At 34.2% G+C, this 13,003-nt stretch overlaps 2 protein-coding genes across 6 annotated transcripts in view; one reads left to right on the top strand and one right to left on the bottom strand.

Moving 5' to 3' along the window:
* Window positions 1-2,327, top strand: part of LOC110025707 (glutamate receptor 3.1-like) — a 25,811-nt gene extending 23,484 nt beyond the window's left edge. For all 5 annotated transcript variants that reach the window (XM_020726337.1, XM_020726345.1, XM_020726327.1 and 2 more), the window contains one exon: window positions 1,488-2,327. In XM_020726337.1, the coding sequence (XP_020581996.1) occupies window positions 1,488-1,940 (453 nt within the window). In that variant the 3' untranslated portion in view covers window positions 1,941-2,327. The remainder of the gene's footprint in view (window positions 1-1,487) is intronic.
* A 5,584-nt stretch (window positions 2,328-7,911) lies between these two features.
* Window positions 7,912-12,216, bottom strand: LOC110029000 (ubiquitin-conjugating enzyme E2-23 kDa-like). The gene is made up of 6 exons (XM_020731098.1): window positions 12,002-12,216; window positions 11,840-11,919; window positions 11,517-11,631; window positions 11,391-11,443; window positions 11,151-11,279; window positions 7,912-8,255 (listed from the first exon to the last, which is right to left on the bottom strand). Exons 1-6 carry the CDS (start codon window positions 12,043-12,045, stop codon window positions 8,125-8,127), a joined length of 552 nt encoding a protein of 183 aa, XP_020586757.1. The 5' UTR covers window positions 12,046-12,216; the 3' UTR covers window positions 7,912-8,124.
* Window positions 12,217-13,003: the final 787 nt, after the last annotated feature.

Below are 13,003 nucleotides of genomic sequence, written 5' to 3'. Positions count from 1 at the left end.
ATTCCTTAAATAATTGTTCCTATTTTGAGCCATTTCCATTTGATTTTCCCATGTCCAATCGTGAAAACCTAAACTTTGAAATCTTGAAAGCAAAACCACCTGATCTTAATCGAGAGTTATCTTAAGTGATTTCGATCATTTAAGATGTAATTAACTATAGGGGCTTGCCTCTATAGGGAACCAGGCACCCAGATAAAATAAAACCCTATCTAATTTTTATGTTAGATAGGGGAACTTGTTGGCCTTTTTATAAAATATTTCGCAGATCAAAACGGATGTCACAAATTGTTTAGTCTAGATGATTAAATCCCTATTACAAGTAATATATTTATTTTTCGGGATAAATGTATTGCTTGTAGTATTGTATTAAATCATCTAAACTATTTGAAAATGTGAGACTCGTTTGGTCTCACTTATTTTAAAAATTAAAAACGTTACTTCTTTAAAAAAGTTATATTTATATTTAAATTATTTTCAAAATCACAAAATCATCACTTTTCCAAACTACGAAGTTGAACAATAAAACGGCCGACAAGCTGGTATTGTGACTTCAGCCACCTTGGCAATGGAAGAGTTGTGTTGTCTATAGCTCTAGTCTGAAGGCAAGTAAACAGATATTCTATACTTATGTATTCATTCTGCTATGAAGTTGTTTGCCTAGTGGTGGTTTACATAGGATGTACAGATTTATAAGTGTAACTTTATTGTGTTGAGTCTGCGGCTAGGATTTACTGAGTTGGGTTTATATCAGCGGTGATGAGGTTATTTGTTGCAGGAAACGCAATCACCTGATCAGCTTGGATGTTGTTGTGACATGCCACTCAATTCATATGTCCTTACACATTTTAATACTGAAACTTAAATTTTTACATATATGCCATCTTGTTTCACTTTTAAAAGTCAAAATAGTGGTATATTTTTATGTGATATGAAGGTAGGGCGGTAAACGAGTGAAGACTTATGTTCGGCTCGTTTGAAATAGCGCATGAACAGTGTGTTTTGTGTTTGACTTTTCGTTCATGTTCGGCTCAAAGTTTGTTTGTTTATATTAATTAGAAAAATATGTGTAGGATGTTTAATTCCAAGTTGCATCCTTCATATGCAATAAAAATACACAGCACAACATAACTCCACAGGCTGCGATGATTTAAACTTTGATATAACTATATATAATATATAATTTCCTTAATTCGTGCCAAAACAAGATGAACACAATTCAACAAAAGGGTTTTTCGGTTCAACTCATTCATCATTTAAGCTTAAAAGAATTGAACACGAGCTATTCGCAAACAACGAACTTTTTGGACGGCCTACATGAAAGTTTCAGGCAGTATACATGTAAAAGGTAAAATTTAGCTGTAGATATGTAAATACATAAGGACTGGGAGGTATGCATGTGAATTCCCCCAACAAGTTTTCATACATTGCATGAAGTTCATTTTTACTTCTAAATGACTTCAGTCTCACCTATCATCGCTCCATTCCAGGCATTTCAACGTGACTCTCCCTTAGCCGTCGACATGTCTTCTGCAATTCTGAAGCTCTCTGAAAATGGAGATCTTCAGCGAATTCATGACAAATGGCTGATGAGAAGTTCCTGCAATTCTGATAAAAGCGAGATCGAATCCAACAGCCTTCAGCTCCAGAGTTTCTGGGGCTTATTCGCCATATGCGGAGTCGCCTGCTTTCTCGCTCTGCTCATATACTTCGTCATGATCATTCATCAATTCCTCCGACATTTCACTCAGGAATCACTCAAAACTCCCGAGGGAAGCTCGCGTTCTGGAGGCTCCAAGTCTGGCAGAATCTTGCAGTCCTTCCTCTCCTTCGCCGACGAGAAGGAGGTGGATCCGAGGACGAGGTCCAGAAGCAGGCAGTGTTTATCAGAAACAGGAAATGCCATCGATGTTGGCAGCGAAACTTCGACGCCAAGAAAATAGGTATTTTGGTTTGGTTTGCTGTATATGATGAATTGATTCAGAATTGTTGGCTTCCAGAGATCAGAAAGCTTCATTGCCGACACCATTCTTTTGCAAATAAGCTCTTGCTCGCTCATTTAGCTGCCTGTGTTTTGCTTGGATCACATGTAAATTTGGTTCTGATATGTTGCTGCAGTAATCTGCATATATGTCTGTGTATTTTGATTTTTATAAATGAAATAAAAGTGTGATCTGAGCTTTAAGAAATGTTCATCTTCCATTTGGGATTAGAACATGCGCAAATGTTAGCCTAGACTGCTCCAAACTATATATTTTTGTAGATTTGTAATGTAAAAAACTGGGTTTTCCACACTGAGGAGTTATTAGCACATGAGATAAAGGATTAAATTTTTGGGGATTTACATACACGGCACCCAATTCTTATGATTTTGCCTTTCTCACACCCAAAATCTCATTTTTAGAAACCAAGCACCTAACTTTATGGATTTCACCATTCCCCAACAGTAAAGTTCATATCTTTATCCATAGTTTGGGGGCTTGGTTTGTAAAAATGATAGTTTGGGAGCTTGGTTTGTAAAAATGAGAGTTTGGGCGAAGGCTTCCATCCTATTCTAAGCCCTACACATTGACAAACATTCCTAAAAAACCGGTCTTTTTTTCGCAAACCCACTGACAAATATACAATTGCAAAGGACAAATGTATTATTTTCATATTCGCAACTTAAAATTTGTTTGAGGATATTTCTGTTACTTTTATAAGATGGTGGTGAGACCTGCAATGCTCTATGGCGCTGAATGTTGGCCTTTAAAAGAGAAACATAATAATAAGTTAAGTGTTGCCGAGATGAGAATGATTAGGTGGATGAGTGGCTTTACACTTAGAGACAAAATGCGAAATGAATATATTCGTGATAGGGTTGGTGTAGCTCCTGTGACGGACAAAATTAGAGAAAGTCGTCTTAGATGGTTTGGTCACATTAAACGTCGACCATCTGATGATCCAATTAGGAGAGTAGATGTTTTAGATTCGACTTGTGTTAAGAAAGGCAGAGGTAGACCTAGGAAGACTTGGGCTTATTGTATTAAAAATGATCTTAATTTACTAGAACTAAATGAAAATATGACACCAATGGAGAAAAAGGATTCATGTAGCCGACCTCACATAGTGGGATTAAGACTTTGTTGTTGTTGTTGTTGTTGTATATTTCTGTTACTGATTAGCAATGATGTTTTCATTTTGTTAACGATTGATCTGAAGGTAGACAGTATTTATTATATATAACATACTAGATTTTTTTTAAAGAGTATACCACTCAATTGCTATGTATTTACACATCTAGCACCTATACTTCAATTTTTACAAACATACCAACCTTAAATGCACATCAAAAGGTGCATTTCACTTCTTAAAAGTTAAAACAGTAAACTTTTTGATGTGATGAAAATTAAAGCTCAGGTGTTATATATGTAAATACATAAGAATTGGGTGGCTTAAAAGTTAAAACAGTAAACTTTTTTATGCAATGAAAATTAAAAGCTCAGGTGTTAAATATGTAAATACATAAGAATTGGGGGGTATGTATGCAAATGCCCCTAAAAATTAATATGATGAATATAAAAGGTATTGACACAATTAACACTTCAGCTTGAATCATTAATGAAGTCCCAAGCCAACATATGGTTAAGCCAGATTTTTTCCGTTAGCATCTCCTTCCAAGTTCTCCTACATTCATTTCACAGCGAAGCCTCACTTCTGGTAGAATTAAAGAAAGTCCTCAAGCCAACATCTGGTTAAGTCAGATTTTTTCCGTTAGCATCTCATTCTAAGTTCTCCTATATTCATTTCACGGCGAAGCCTCACTTCTGGTAGAATTAAAGAAAGTCCGGGCAAGACCCCTGCTTGCCAAACTTCAGAGGCTGCACGAACGGGCTCGTTTATATATCGAGCATGAAAGATTATTCATATTTACCGTGTTTGTTTGTCGAACGAATTGAAGATGAGCTACTTAATGAGTCAAACACAAATTGTTCGCGAGCCGTTTTTACAGATCTAATTCAGGGCCATCTTAAGTACGTCACGGGCCTTGATCCTAGGTCCATATTTAAGTTGACAATGAATACTATAATGATTTATCAATGACTTTGCTTCTTATTTTAATAGATTAACAATCATTGATTATATGGAATTCAAATACATATCACACAATATTTATGTATTTGCATATCTAACATAAATTTTATATTTATACAGATACAACCCATGACTTTAATATCACAAAAAAATTGCCACCATTGTTAACATTTTAAATGTGAAATATAGTGTCATGCATATGTTTATGACAAAAATGTTTATAAGTATAAATATCAAACTTTAGAGGTTAGACATGTAAATATATGAATTATGTGACATGTATGTAAATTTCCTTGAAGGTATATATATCATACACTTCATCCTTGTTTTACCATTGCATTGTAAAAAGAATAAAAAAAGATGCATCAAATGATACTTAAATGCTACAATGAACTCACTAACAATTAAAAACAAGAGGTCATTAGATGACACAACCCATGATTGTTGACAAGAATCTTTTAGTCAGGTTGGATCGACTACCTCCTCTAAATAGATCAGGACCACGACGTCCTGAGATGATGGAATCATGGGATCTTCATCAAGTTCATCATCATTTTGAATTAAATCTGTAATATATTTAACGTATAAACTTCAACATCAATATAGTATATGACATTTCATGGTATGGTCATGAATTTGAGGAGAAAATATTTTAGACCGAATAACTTCCAAAAAAGGAAAAAATACTCCACCGCAATTCAGCAAAGCTACATAATGCAAACAATAAACCAAATTGAATAGCTTGGTTCTATTGATCTTTTCAACTCAAGCACGTCTTGTCAAATAAATGATACTTTGCAAAGCAAATTGCAATATACTTTTAGTTTCCCTCCATGACTCTTCTCGAATAAAAAACTTCAAATTTATAAAGTTCAAATGTCTAAGCACCACACAACCTCATAAAATTTTTATGATGGTTGAGTTTAAGGCCTGCAAGAGTTCATTGAGCACATTTTTCTGCACAAATAGAGAAAGAGAGGACTAAAATTCACAAGTAATACCTAGAGAGTAAAGACCTCTTGAAGATGGTTTCTTCTTTCTTGCTCGAACTTGGATTTAACCTTCAACAATCCCTTGCTTTCCTTGTTTTTTTAATTTTCACTACTTTAATTCCCTATTTTCTTCTTAGATTGCACCCAAATTTTGTACTTGATGCTTTTTGATACAAAGGGGGATTTGTATAAGCAAAAATTGAGAGAAAAGAAGGAAAAGATGTGCAAAACGCGTAAGTTATGGTGGCAGAGTCAAAGGCTAGGCTTGACTGAACTTTGTGAACTTGGTGGCTTGGGGTTGACCAACTAGATAGAAATAGAGAAAGGGGAAGAAGGGAGAGAGAGAATGAACTTGTACACGTGAACTAGCAGCCCTGCATCACACTAATTATCACACAAATCAAATTTTTTTCCATTTCAGAGCCAAAATTTTCTTCATATTCACACGAGCTAGGAGCCACGAATCACGCAATGCATTGAGTCAGACTTGTACAGTCTGCCATCAAACCTAGTTCCACCCCTTTTCATGTCATTAAGCAACTTGACCAAATCATCAGTTTTGTTAATCTTAGAAAAAAAAAATACAACCATAATTCCAGCCATGGCCACATCATCTTTCACACCATTCATCTTATACTCATCATAAAATTTTAGGCATTACTCAAACGTTCCAGCTCTGTTGCAAGCACATATTATGCTAGTATAACTCATCTGATCCAATTTCTTTCCTTTTAATCTACTTCCACAATTTCTCCATTTGACTGAGATTGATAAGCCTCCCATGTAGATCCAACAGAGAATTCTAGACAAACATGTTCGGCGCGCTCCCCTTCTTCTTCATCTTCACCAGCAATCTCATGGCATTCCCCAACCTTTCCATTCTTCCCATATAGAAATTATGTCGGAGTAAGCTACCACACATATGTCAAAGCCTCTCTCAAACATTTCATGAAATGTGTTCTCAAAATTTCTATAGAAACCATGACGATAATAAACATTGATAATTGAAGCATATGCTACTTGTCTTGGCTCATCCTAGAGATTTTAGCTTCTCATATAGTTTGATTGATTCCCAAAGCCCACTTTTCTTTGTGTAACCAATATAATGGCACACAAGGCTCAGTCCGTAACTTTGATCTTATCATAACCTGATATTAAATTGATGCAACAAATAATGAAAAAAAAATACACAATTTTTATATGAAAATGCAAGATGGAAAAAATCACGAGCAGAGCAGGAGAATTCACTATATCAAATCTAAAATTCCAAGTGAAGAGCTTTGGCCAACATAAAATCAAAATGAAGAAAAATTGAGTGCCTTATACAAAATATAATGGGGTATTTATAGTCTTTGGCAAAACATTTTTAAATACAATAATTAAAAGGAGTGAATAAAACAATAACTGATTGCAATCTAAAGGCTATAAAATTGATCAAACTGTCGAAGTCTTCAATCCACATGTTGATGGTTTCCTTCCAAAGCCTCAATATGTGTGCTCAAAATTCCATTCTAAAGATTCAATTCATATGCTTGCAATTTCCTTAAAAGAAGATAAGCGAGATTCACAAAATTCAAGTCACAAATTTAGCAATCTCCATATTGACACAAATTTTCAAATATACAGAATAAAACTTTCTCCACCTTTTCTACAAAGCTCTAATGACCAAGAATGGATACCAATCAAGTCTAAGTAATATTTAAACTTGGCTATTAGGAGTGTCATAGTTATCATATCCACAAAATTATAATGGTACAGGTCTTACTTACAATAATATTATCATGAGTAACTTCACAAACAAAGTGATAACGACCACCAATGTCATTGGTTCTCTCATGAAATATCCTATATTTACTGAGAATAATAATATTCTAACTATCACAAGTTATTGTAGTGATATTTAAATCTTCAATAAGTTCTTTCAACAGAACTTTCAATGAGAGAGCTTCTTTCTAAGCTTTGGTAATAGTTATGTACTCAGCATCAATTATATATATTGTCATTATTATCTGTAAAGTAGCCATACAGCTATTCACACAATCATTAATAGTTTTTTATTTAATGTGATTATACTGTGAGAAGACATTACCATCATAGAACAAACTCACACTCACGACATACTCTCATTACCAACAAATACTTCACAAAACAACAATGTCTGAATATATTCCAAGATTTATATGTCATGTTTAGAGAAACTAATTATCAATGATTTTCCATTGTTTAAATAGCTACCAATTGGTCTAAAGCACACGACCATGAACTCATTGGTTTTAGAAAGAGCTGAGAGCCTGAAATCATTAGACAATGTACCTCCATCCAATGCGAAGCTCAAAATAGTTGAAAATAAATATTTGAAAAAGATTTATTGTCCTCCAGAATTAAAGCAGCTTGAGGTCATTCTATGTGAAGTTCTATCTTGGAGAAATTTGATGCATTGCAGAAATTTAGACTCAAACCTGATGAAAAAGAGAGCCTTCCAGAATGGTTTGTTGATGCTTCTACAGCAAACACGGCTGTAAAATTTACTCATTAACAAGAATTGAGTGATATTATTTTAAATAATAACAGCTGAAGGTTAGATTTCAAAAAATAAAAAGTTCGTGAGTAACAGGAACATCAAAAAAAAAAATGAAGGAAGATTTACGAACATACCGCTCAATTCTTATGCATTTACATATCCAACACTGAAACTTTAATTTTTACATGCATGCCACCCTATGCATGAAAAGGTGTATTTTACTTATTTTTGATGTGATATAAAAAAATATTTGGGTGGTATAAATTTAAAAAGTAAATTATAGGTTTTAGATAACTAAATACATAAGAATTGGGCTGTATAAATGTAAATGCCACACAAAAAAAAAGGAAATATGAACTCCACATCCACATCCAGAATAAATTTACATGCATTCATGAATGCCAACATATGCATTCATCCATCAAGAATGACTGATCGTTGTTCCCAAATCCAAGTCCCAAACATTTAACATAAAACAACACATAATGTACAATATTTAGAAAGACCTTTGTATACTATATATCCATGAATAGAATGTGGTCAGAGATCCGGCTTCCCAACAACTGCTTCATCACTGGAATCATATTCCCCATCTGAGATCTCATCGTCACTCGATCCATCTCGAGGAGGGGCCGCAGCTGAATTATGCTTCGCATGTCTTTCACAATGTTCTGCTTGGAAAGCCGAGAATTACACGAGATCTTTATTCGAATCATCAGACGATAAAATTACAGAGCATGGAAAGAATTTTATATAGATTCACTCAATTGATGACTATATATCATATTGTTGCAAATGTAAACTTCACTATGATGCCGAACATTTTATGAAAAAAATTATAAGACTAATCTCTCAATAAATAATAATGACTGCACCCTATTTAAAATGAAAATTAAGACGGTCTGTAATACATCAAAACTACTACAACATGATGTAACAATTATACATCTTCATAGGGCATTAATTAGCGTGCACATCTTAACAAATACAAGTGAAGAAACATACAGCTTCAGAGATTCGTAAGAGTATGATAAAACTGAAAAGCACATATATACGAATAGAACACAAATTGAAATCCAGCAGGTTTACATTAGAGTTCAATTATTTAAAAGTGTTGTTGTTTGTTGAATCAATTTGAGCTATTAATCGTTGAATGAAATCATAAATTTAAAAAAGGGCCTCTCCAGGCACTGACGCACCCCGCATGGCGCTGCAGCGCTTTAGTTCTGGTGTCGGGGCACTATCTTTGAGGCATTGGGGCACTAGTCTTTTGATTAGTAATGTTCTCTATATGATAAGTTTTTACCTATATACTGTACATATATATAAATATACCAAAGAAAAGCATAAAATTGACATAAAAAGTGTAAGAAAAATACTATATCACAACATCACATTTAACACATCAATTTTCTCCAAGTTTGAAATCCTTCAACATCAAGTTTGTTATTTATTTAATAGATTCATCTCCGATCTTTCACCATATCACCATACACATCAAACCACTTAAGTCAAACATATAATCTTCAAGAAATGTCACTCCAAATGCCCCTTTAATATAATCATTCCTTTTTTTCTTTTTCTTAGATTTTCCACACGCCAATCTTAACACTCATTTTGCCACACTCAACTTAGCTATCAAAGACATTTTACTGCCCAACACTCATGTCCATAAAAGATAGCTCTTAATTGCAAGAAACCTTCTTTAATTCTCCATAATATAAAATCCATGAAGTACTTCTCTACTTTAACCAACTAAATTTAACTATATAAGTTCTATCCTAATATGTATCCTCAATTCTTTTACATAATAAATCTAAGATATTTAAATCAGCCACATACATGTATCACTTTTCTTCTAATAGTGGTTATATCACACTCAATAAATATCTTATACTCAGTCTTTGTTTACTATCTCTAAACACACTATCTCTAAAATTATTTTCCCATTGCTCTAAAATCAATTTTATAAATAAGAAGTTGCTCCAATTTAGGGGGAAGGATCTTATAGGATAGAATCTGATGAACACAAAAACTAAATATGAAATAGACTAAACGCACCAGAGTAAAATTATTAAAAGCGTCGGTTACTCCTATGTTGATAAACTTGCCCAATCTCAAGGAGTTTGGAACTCGCTTGACTGAAGTGAAGCGCTAAAAAGAAAATAGATATACTACTTACAACTCATATCTAATTATAAATAATATTGTTAAGAAAATAACTAATCATCGGATGAAATGATGGTAGGCAAAACATACTATTCAAATTCCATTAAATTTTAAGTTTGAACATCTGGCTAAATAGTTTATCAACATATCGTCAAGCTACTAAAGTTTGTAGCATAGAGAATAGTTTGAAAGAATAAAAAATAATCCTCTCTTAAATTGTTGATAGGCAAAACAATAATTCTTTTGAGTTCCATCAAAATCTAAGTTTGAATATCTTGCTAGATAGTTTATCAATGTATGGCTAAAAAACCCCAGTTTGTAGCATATATAGCCTTGAATAATCTAATCCACAATGCCATACTTTCTATATTCATCATCAACTATGCTTTTTTCTCATCATTGAATTTGGAACCCAATGTTTGTTCCTTGGTGTCATCCAAATCATCTCCTTCATCCTTAAGGTTTACTATTCCAACTCTTTCAATACTAAGTCTTTGCTCATAAATTTGATCGAACTTTTTTTTCAAAAGTGCTTAATGCTCTTTTCACATCAAATTATTATCACAAAAAGCTAGCTTCGTTTTAGCACTGGAAGTATTAATATCATTCTCTCAAATCAAGGTAAAGTTCTTGCCTCATTGAATGGATGATTAAGATAAGATGCTGTCCTAAGCACACCTAACTAATGTGCTTATTGACTGATGTATAAGGTCTTAACACTTATTGCCTTGCCTTCCTCAAATGCTAAGAATCATCCAACATGCTTTTAATGAAATGAAGGCATCAAAATTTTAGAATTCGTTTGACAATCACTCGAACTTTAATTGACTCAGGATTTTCTTTTTTCAACTTGAGAATGTCTTGCTAGAAATAGTCAGCTAAAAGTTGAAATCAGCTCAATATATTAATAACTACAAATGCATATAATTGTCTAAACTTATATACATATATAACATAATGACAATAATAAATCTTAATTAGGCTAGGAATATATTTATCAAAACTAAACAACTGTGCTCAAATCAATTTCAAAGTCAAGTTGTAATTGACCGGCTCAACTTGATCCAAACATGGCCTATAGAGACTCGAATTAAGCCAAGCTCAAGTCAAAATCAATCTCTTGATCGAAATCAGCTTGCTTGAGCTCAAATCAATATCAGCCCTCGTTGTAAACTACATCCAAGAAGCCACATTGTGTTAAAATAAAAAATGAAGCTCAATTATCATTAAAAAAATCCAAGCTGCTTAATGCTTCTACAAGAAAATCAATAAACTGGCATTCCCCACCACAAAGATTCAAAACTGAAGCTCTGGATTCTTCACTCAGCCCAAACAAACAAGAAGAATAATAGAGAAAGTAAGATGCATATAAAAGAGAAAATTTCCACTATGCCAACCTTTCACTTTTTGTTCATAGGCAGCCTTATCCCTCATCATTAAGGCTGCAGCCTCTCCATTCAACGGATCTGAAGGATTTGGATACAAAAGAAGCTGTGGAAGGAAAACCTCAAACACATTCACAAGGTCTGTAGAAAAGTAAACAACAATTAGAACAACTACTCCATTAAAATATCCAAACCCTAGCAGCTCAATGAATGTATTTATGCAATCCAATCCATGCCCAACATGAAATTTACCAAACATGGGGCTCCACGTCTGGTTAATGACATCCAAACAAATAGATCCAGACCTGAAATTACATTAGAAATGCTATAAAAAGCTCTAAACGAAAGTATTAGAAAGTAAAAAAAAAACAAACATACATCTCATCCACATTTGGATGATAAATCTTATTTACAAAGCCAAGCGAGGGAGATTTGTAGGGATAAGCATCAGGTAGCTCAACCCTAATCGTCCACACCCCTCCTTGATATAAACCTGTCGACATCAAAACTATACAGCTTGAGCGAGCATTATCACGCTGAAGGTGGAAACATTAAAAAACAGAAGATGGAGCAAGAGGACATACTATCTTTAGGCCCATGAAAATCCACTAAAAACGCATCAAAACTATACAGCTTGAGCGGGCATTATCACGCTGAAGGTGAAAACATTAAAAAACAGAAGATGGAACAAGAGGATATACTATCTTTAGGCCCATGAAAATCCACTAAAAACTCCTGCATCCCATCGTTCACCATCTCCACCTTATAATCGCTCATCATCCTAACAGAAGTAAGAACAATCAGAAGTAAGAGAAAGAATCAGAAAGAAATCGAGAAAAAAGAGAGAAGTCTCGGATCATCACAGCTTCATCAAATCCATCTCTCGGCGCTTGCTTGGAGAAGACATGTCTCCTTCTCGATAAAAGAGTTCTCCACGACCCAGAGATTTGATTGAGTTATAATGAAGAAGAAAGGCGGAAAATTGGAGAGAATTAGAGCTGGATTAGTAGACAAGAAGCTCTGTTTCCTTGCAAATGGAGCCGGAGGGGATGAACCTGGAGTAGGTACTGCCGTACAGCACCGCTATTTTCCCTTTAATTATATATATAATTACTATTTAATCATTCCTAATCATTGAAATTAATTTTATGTTTTAAAATTGCCTTACGTCATTAGAGATAACTTTTGAGTATGGGCTGAAGAAACGTTGGGCCGTTGGTTGTTTGCAGAGGCAAGTAGGTCTTAAAATACAATATCATGCAAAACTTATTATGAAATAAGGTTACTTAATTTTATTGAATTAATTTGCAAAATTTATATGTAACAAGCAAAATATAATCTCAAAGCCATTAATTTGCATAGTTCAATTATTATGCTATAAAGAAACGTGGTGGTATGGGGGAGTTCAGCATCATGATTTAAAAGGGGAAGTGCTTCTTCATAGGGAGGGGAGTGTGCTTCCTATAGGTCGCTGAGTTGATAATAAACGAACATTCAACTGTGCGGGAAGTGGTTGGTGAGTTATATGTAGGAGGTGTAGGATCTCTAGTTGAGACTCCTCTATTCTGTACATAGTTTTCTATAGAATGACCCGAAATGCCTTCGTTGGGAGGATAACGTCTTCCAAGGCAAGAAGATGAGAAAGCATGCCGCCCTTGGCTTCTCACTGAAATGATGGGTGTTGGAGTGGGGCGCTCTGTTGTCATGAATATTATGTCAGGTGACCATGTAGTAAGCATTGCAAGTACTTTAGTGGTGGGATTGAAGTTTCCCACAGACGGTGTCAAACTGATGCGAGCTAGAAAATTCACGGCAGTAGAGTCGCCTATTTTTGTCCTAGCGTTGTATGGATTTTTGACACACTC

The sequence above is a fragment of the Phalaenopsis equestris genome, unplaced genomic scaffold (assembly GCF_001263595.1).
Source record: "Phalaenopsis equestris unplaced genomic scaffold, ASM126359v1 Scaffold000002, whole genome shotgun sequence".
NCBI classification, from domain to species: domain Eukaryota; kingdom Viridiplantae; phylum Streptophyta; class Magnoliopsida; order Asparagales; family Orchidaceae; genus Phalaenopsis; species Phalaenopsis equestris.
Note: the sequence above shows the minus strand (reverse complement) of the source record. Positions and strands in the feature narration are given on the sequence as shown.